The sequence below is a fragment of the Lepus europaeus genome, chromosome 21, assembly GCF_033115175.1.
Source record: "Lepus europaeus isolate LE1 chromosome 21, mLepTim1.pri, whole genome shotgun sequence".
In the NCBI taxonomy this organism is placed as follows: Eukaryota; Metazoa; Chordata; class Mammalia; order Lagomorpha; family Leporidae; genus Lepus; species Lepus europaeus.
In genome coordinates, this window is record NC_084847.1 from 17987708 (window position 1) to 17995292 (window position 7585).

Genomic DNA, 7585 nt, shown 5'->3' on the forward strand with positions numbered 1-7585 from the left:
TTAGCGGGAAGGGGGTGAGCTGGGACTCCAGTCAAACACTCCAATGTGGGATGCAGCCCTCCGAAGCGGCTACTTAACTGCTGGGCCAAATGCCCAAGCCCAGAGATTGTAAATCCTCTCCACACTACTGAGAACGCCTGGTACCATGTAAGTGCTGTGTGAACACTTGTGCAGTGCTGTTTCGGAAAAAATGACAAAAATAAAAAGTCTATACATGTTCAGCACAGATGCTATTTTAAAAATGTTTTTAAAGTTTTATTTATTTGAAAGAGAGAGAGAGAAAGAGGGAGAGAGAGAAATCAGTCTTCCATCCACTGGTTCACTCCCTAAATGGCAACAACAGGCAGGGCCAGGCAGGAGCCAGGAACTCCATTTGGATTCCCTATGGGGGTGGCAAGTGCCCTAGTACTTGGGACCTCTTTTGCTGCTTTCCCAGGTGCATAAGCAGGGAGCTGGATCAGAAATAGAGCAGCCAGGACTCAAACTCTGATATAGATACCAGGCAGCAGCAGCAGCAGCTTAACCCACTGTACCCCAACACCAGTCCCTTAAAACTGTTTTTGGGGGCAGGCGCTGTGGCGCAGCAGGTTAACGTCCTGGCCTGAAGTGCCAGCATCTCATATGGACGCCGGTTCAAGACCCAGCTGCTCCACTTCCGATCCAGCTCTCTGCTATGGCCTGGGATAGCAGTAGAAGATGGCCTAAGTCCTTGGGCCCCTACACCCACGTGGGAGACCAGGAAGAAGCTCCTGGCTCTTGGCTTTGGATCGGCGCAGCTCCTGCTATTGCAGCCAATTGGGGAGGGAACCAGCAGAGGGAAGACCTCTCTCTCTCTCTCTCTCTCTCTCTCTCTCTCTCTGCCTATCCTCTCTCTGTGTCACTCTGACTTTCAAATAAATAAATACATCTTTTTTAAAAAAACTCTTTTTAATTGGTGAATGGTTGACTACTCCAGTACGGAACCCACACATACTGTGTTGAACATCATTCCATGTCCATACACACAGATCCATTCATTGGCTGTTCCACAATCTGTGTGACCTGTACTGACGGATGTTTAGGTTGTTTCCTGTCTTAAAGCAAACCTGTTACAGAATATTTTTGAGTTAAAAAGAGTTAAAGCGGGTTCCTGACCAGGAGAGCCCCAAATGCGACCGAGGGAATCTCCAGGGGTCACCGGGGGAGGGAGATGCTGTCATGGTGCCCAAGACCTGAGACCTGATGATTTTATTGCTTGTGCCTCTCCCGGCCCCTCCCCAGGAGCCTCATGCCCAGGACCCTGGACACCCAGATCACCCTGGAGAAGACCCCCAGCTATTTCGTCACTCAAGAGGCCCCCCGCCGCATCTTCAACATGTCACGGGACACCAAGCTCATCGTGGTGGTGCGGAACCCCGTGACCCGCGCCATCTCCGACTACACCCAGACGCTGTCCAAGAAGCCGGACATCCCTACCTTCGAGGGCCTCTCCTTCCGCAACCGCACGCTGGGGCTGGTGGACGTGTCGTGGAATGCCATCCGCATCGGCATGTACGCGCTGCACCTGCAGAGCTGGCTGCAGTACTTCCCGCTGGCTCAGATCCACTTCGTCAGCGGCGAGCGGCTCATCACCGACCCGGCCGGCGAGATGGGGCGCGTCCAGGACTTCCTGGGCATTAAGAGGTTCATCACGGACAAGCACTTCTACTTCAATAAGACCAAAGGATTCCCTTGCCTGAAAAAAACCGAGTCCAGCCTGCTGCCCCGTTGCCTGGGCAAATCGAAAGGACGGGCTCACGTTCAGATCGATCCTGAAGTGATAGACCAGCTCCGGGAATTTTATAGACCTTATAATATTAAATTTTATGAGACAGTCGGGCAGGACTTCAGGTGGGAGTGAGCCGCCAGGATGCTCCGGCTCCCCGGCTCATCTCTTCTGGGAGATTGGCTCTCGGAGCCTGTGATCCTTGTCTCCAGCCAACCAAGGCTCCAGCCCCCTTTCCCACCTTGAGTTCCATCCTCTTGGAACTGGGAAGCCAGTAACGGCCACGAGACCAGGGGGGAGGTCCCTGTCACGAGCTCTCATCAGTGTGTCCAGGCAAACCTGGTCTGTTCCCGGCCTGACCTGTCACTTCCAGAATCCTACTCCCTTCTGCCCCCACCCAGGCCTTGGGGAGTTGCTTTAAGAAGAGTGACAGGTGTTCTCAGTGGTGAATGTTCTGTTGCCGTGCACATAGCAGTCTGTCCCTGTCCCTGTCCACCCAGGAGTGGGGTTGTCAATTCCAAGTGGCACCTGCCTTCCCTCTGAGCTTAATGGCCCCCCACAGTCGCCCTGGGTGGTGGGCTGGGAGGCCGTCCTCATCCTCCCCTAGGATCCTAGCAGCTCACTGAGAGATTACAGGGCTAGATGCAAGCCCCTGGCTACTCCTGGGGGACAGACCCTCTGAGGCTAAGACAAACCAGTGATTTCTCAGCTGAGCTTGAAGGACACTACCTTTCAGAGACACTTTGTGACTCTCCCCCAGGCCCTGTGGACGAAAGCACATAATTAATTCTGCTGTTACGGGTACTTTCCTCACGCGAGCTTTCACGTTCAGCATGCAGCCCAATCATGCTTGTCCCTGTGAAATAAACACGACTGGGCTTTTGTCTGGAAGTCGGCTCTGCAGCCCGAGTCATTCATTCCTTCAGTTCATCTGGGTGCCCGCTGGCCGGGGGTGGAGGGGTGGGTGGGGGCGGAGTCGGGGAGTGGGCGTGCATTGTGCCCCCCAGGGAGAAGCAGGGGGCAGAGGTGGGGAAAGAGGTTCTTGCTGGCAGACATGGGGGGCAGAAAGAGCACGTGGCGACCTCGGGGGGGATGACCCCTTTCCAGAACGTTCAGTCTGCCTGCCAGTTCCGGGCTTAGAGGCTGCGATTAGATGGGTCAGACTAAAGGCCCAAGGGCTCAAGGGACATCTGATATCTCTGTGCTTGGCCAGCATAACGTTGGGAAATCACTGTGCCAACAGCTTAGCAACTGGCCTCATCCACATAAATGTATGGCTCTCCAGCTTCTTGGTTTTTTAACAAGTGCAAACCTGGCTATACCGAGCCTGACTCCGGCTTGGCAACCCTTGGCTGCTACCCTTGCCCGGGGCTTCTCCAGTGTCCCGACTCCCATCGAGCCCTGATTTACATCATCTGCCTGGCCCGGTAGGCGTATGGGTTTCCAATCCTGCCTCGAGAGAAAGCCCCGATGCTCTAACGAGGTGCCCACGATGACCCCAGTCTGCAGGCTCCGGCTCATCTCCTGCCTCTCCTCGTTCATCCTCTGCTCCCAGCCTGGACTCCTTCCAGGCTCCCTGCCCTCGCCCGTGCTCCCTTGCCTGGAATGTTTCTCACACTCCCACGTCATCTCCAGCAAATAGAAACCCACGTCCTCCCTAAGACTTCACACAAGTGTCGCTTGCTTATTATGTGTGAAGCTGGCCCCGGTTCAGCTATCTGCCTGCCATTCGTCTTCACTTGGTAGTTTGTACGTAAATCGGTAACAGCTTTAATCACGTCAGATTATAATTCTTGGTAAGTGTGCCTCCACTGGAGCCCATGCACTCTTCAAGGGTTCAAGAGACTGTGCCTTCCACTGGCGCCGCGGCTTAACAGGCTAATCCTCCACCTTGCGGCGCCAGCACACCGGGTTCTAGTCCCGGTTGGGGCGCCGGATTCTGTCCCGGTTGCCCCTCTTCCAGGCCAGCTCTCTGCTGTGGCCCGGGAGTGCAGTGGAGGATGGCCCAAGTGCTTGGGCCCTGCACCCCATGGGAGACCAGGAGAAGCACCTGGCTCCTGCCTTCGGATCAGCGTGGTGCACCAGCTGCAGCGTGCCGGCCACGGCGGCCATTGGAGGGTGAACCAACGGCAAAGGAAGACCTTTCTCTCTGTCTCTCTCTCTCACTGTCCACTCTGCCTGTCAAAAATTCCTGGTGAGCACACAGGAAAAGTCTGATAGATGAACTTAGGAGTGGGTGGATGGCTCCTGGGAGGCCTTGGGAATGTGGACCATGGTGTCCATGGAACTACATGTCTGAGACCTGCTCCCAGGTTGCACCGTTGGCAGGTGACTGGGGAAGATGGCAGAAGCTCTCAAGGCCTCTCTGCCGTTGTCTGCTCTGCCAGGCATGGGTGAAAGGTCTGGAAATCAGAATCTCACAAGGATAGAGGACAAGGTGCCAGCGCTGTGGCACAGCGGGTTAACGCCCTGGCCTGAAGCGCCGGCATCCCATATGGGCTCCAGTTCGAGACCCAGCTGTTCCTCTTCCAGTCCAGCTCTCTGCTGTGGCCTAGGAAAGCAATAGAGGATGGCCCAAGTGCTTGGGCCCCTGCAACCGCGTGGGAGACCCGGAAGAAGTTCCTGGCTCCTGGCTTTGGATCGGCACAGCTCCGGCCACTGCGGCCAAATGGGGAGTAAACCAGCAGATGGAAGACCTTTCTCTCTCTCTCTCTCTCTCTCTCACTCTCTCCTTCTCTCTCTCTCTCTCTCTCTCTCTGCCTCTCCTCTCTCTGTGTAACTTTCAAATAAATAAATAAATCTTTATTAAAAAAAAGAAAAGGATAGAGGACAAAAGTCAAAAACACTAGTTCTGTGTCCCAGTCCCTCTCCCTAACTCAAGCACCTTCCAGGTTGTCAAATGCCTGGGCCAGAGCTGTCCCGAAGTCAGGTCCAGGAGTCTTCACCTCTGTGCTCCTCCCATGAGGATGGAGAAGTGACATGGAGGGAAAGGGGAGTTGTTACCATCTGGCCGCCAGGGCCTGCACCTGTGGCATCCAGAATGATGGGTTGTGCCTGGACATGACTAATTAGCCCTTCTAGGTCACCCACCCAAAATAGTTGGTGTCTTGGAATCCCAGGCCATGAGGTGGCCATGAGCACACACAGGAAGCACCGGGAAAAAGTTGGTGAAATGGGGAAGACTCCTGGGAACTGATGCAGATTCGGGGTTTTGAGCGCATTGCTGCAGGTTGGGTGCTCTGTGTTTACAAGCCTTTCCAACTGCCTGGGCTAAGTAGTCTCCTCCTACTAACGAATAGGTATGAGTCCTTTGTAATTAGTGCATTAATCATTCTATGCAAATGAAAGATGCTGAAGTACCTTCCACATTCCAATTTAAGCGAGTGAAACCTGGAGTACAAGCTCAGCAAACTCTGATTTTTAATCCAGTACAAATGGACCCTTTCACCCAGGCTGCCCAAGGCAGACTTGCACAGGATCCAAATTAGCACAGTTGAAATAGATGAAGTTTGACTATTCGATCTGAGTTGAAGAGGCTCCTCGGGGCGTGTGTGTGTGTGTGTGTGTGTGTTTAGATTGCTGAAACAGAATCCCCAAATGGCAGTGCCTTGGAAGACCAAAGTGTGTCTCTCCGACTGACAGCCAGGGTGGGACACCAGAGACGCGAACCCTCGCTCTCTCCTGCTCACAATTCCAGATGGTTCACCCCATGTCTGCCTTGCACTCAGCACGAAGAGAGTGTTGAAATAAATGGAGACCACCCAAAGGAGAACAAGCAGGGCTATTGATTCAGCGCTTGCAAGGGCAGGGAGTCTGGTGCTTGGCAGAGGCTCAAAGGCAGGCAGAAGAGCGGGACAGCTCTGTAGTGGAGAAGAGAAAGCTGCTTCTGCTGTGCCCTAATGGGAGATCATTGGCGCAGGGAAGCCGGTGCCAGGCTAATTAGAAGTGGGGCTTCTTCTGTGGTTGGTTTCGGCTCTGCTTGACTTTCTTCGTTGAGCTGGGAGCAGCGACAAAAATGGGGAAGCTGCTGGTCATTGAGGGACCCCTAGCTGTCCTGGCCAGGTGCTGCAGAGGTCGGGGGTCAGAGTTCCATTGCCCTGTGGTCTGCCCATTGTCTGTTCATGCACTCACTGTCCCCAGAGCAAAAGCGGGCCCTGGAAGAACACACCCCTTCCGTCTGAGGCTTCTTCACTGTAAGTGGTGCCCCCTACGGTTGTGCAAAGGTACTACTTCACTCACAACCTCTTTGGTGGAACTCAGTCCCTGGGTCGCACTGAGAGGCAAGGGAATCTGGAAAACTTAATGTTGAGTTTGGGAAATTTGGGGCTCAGCTGAAAGTAGGCCCCTTCTGTAGCAGCTGGGGAGAGTGTATAGTGAGGATGGCTGTCTGTCTGTCATCCACCCTGCAAAGGGTCTGGGTAGGTTTGTTTCTCACTGTGGCTCCACGAGGGTCCTATGTGAGTATGCAGACTGTGTCCACCCCTGCTGTCTTTCACCTGTCTCTGTCTAAAGACACCATGGTATAGAGGCAAACACAACTTCGGGAGCCCCGTAAGCTTGCGTGTGAGTGATCTGTCTGCTAGCCCCTTGCTGTATGACCTTGGACGAATTATTTAACTTCCCCCAGTTTTATCATCAGTAAATCTGGATACAAATTATACCTATGATAAGGATTTGTTGTCAGGATTCAGAGAGAAAACGCTTGCCTGACACATAGTAGGTGTTCAGTTTGTACTCCCTTCCTTCTCACTGGCATCAGACTCTGCTGTGGCTCCCGTGCTCCTGTTAGCTCACATCAGCTGCAGCTCTGTGAGAACCAAGCCCAGAGAAATTTCCTCCACTCACCCTCTTCCCGTGCGCCTTGAAATCAAGTCACAACCCAGGTTTAAGTGGCTCCGTCTAAATCGGCTCAGCCTCAGCTCTGGGCTACAGAGTCTCTTGCCAAATAACCCCCCCCACCCCTTACCCTCAGGGTAAGATCATCACTCACTCGGGATTTTCCAGCACAGATCCTGGGAGTCGTTGTCCTGGAGCAATGATCAACACAGCCTATTTCACACTCAGTGGCGTCCACATTGCAATGATGAATCCCTGGGTGTCCTTCCTGCCCCTGTTCCAAAGGTGCCCCTGTGTTGCGCTCCTGATGGCCCGGTGTGCTCCAACATTGCCATACCTATCACTCAAACGCCAGCCGAGTCCTCCTGGCCGGCTGACCCTTGGGATCACAGCGCCCTCCTTCCCATCATCCAGTTCCCAAAGCAGCCCTCTCCCTCCCGCCGTCACTCTCAGTCTCATCACTGCCCTCCTCCCATGATCTCACTAGCCTGTGCTGGACAGGACGCATTAGTCCATTTGGCTGCGGCCGGTCTCCTCTGTGGGGCTGCAAGCTCCCTGGGAGCAGGACCACGTCCACCTCCCTCGGGACACCAGTGCCCCACACACAGCACGTCCTCGGTCATTATTTGGATCAGCTCATTAACGACTGTAGCTCGCTCAACCATGAATGCCAGCCTTTTGATGGTTGCATAACCCCAAGAAAAGGCCCCATTCTCAGGCTCTGTCTCCTGCTTGAGGCTCTCCTGGCTGTCCTGGGGTCCTTAGGATTTGTGAGAGTTAGAAAAAGGCTCTTCCTCTGGGGGAGAAATGAGAAAAGGGGCAGCAAAGGACTGTTGGGGCCAAGCGCAGTGGATGGGGGGCCGATCACACGTGAGACCCCCTCTCTCCTTCCCCCAGCTGACATATGTGCGCTCAGCACAGTGGCCCCGATGGCCACTCCTCCCCCGGGACTCCCTGTCCACAGACGCTCCCAGTGTTGGCACCCAGGCGCTTCTGGCTCCAGAC

General features: G+C 54.3%; 1 protein-coding gene across 1 annotated transcript in view; it reads left to right on the forward strand.

The window, feature by feature from the left end:
• Window positions 1–1879, forward strand: part of HS3ST2 (heparan sulfate-glucosamine 3-sulfotransferase 2) — a 103160-nt gene extending 101281 nt beyond the window's left edge. The window contains exon 2 of the mRNA XM_062180045.1: window positions 1261–1879. Coding sequence (XP_062036029.1) covers window positions 1261–1879 — 619 coding nt within the window. The remainder of the gene's footprint in view (window positions 1–1260) is intronic.
• Window positions 1880–7585: the final 5706 nt, after the last annotated feature.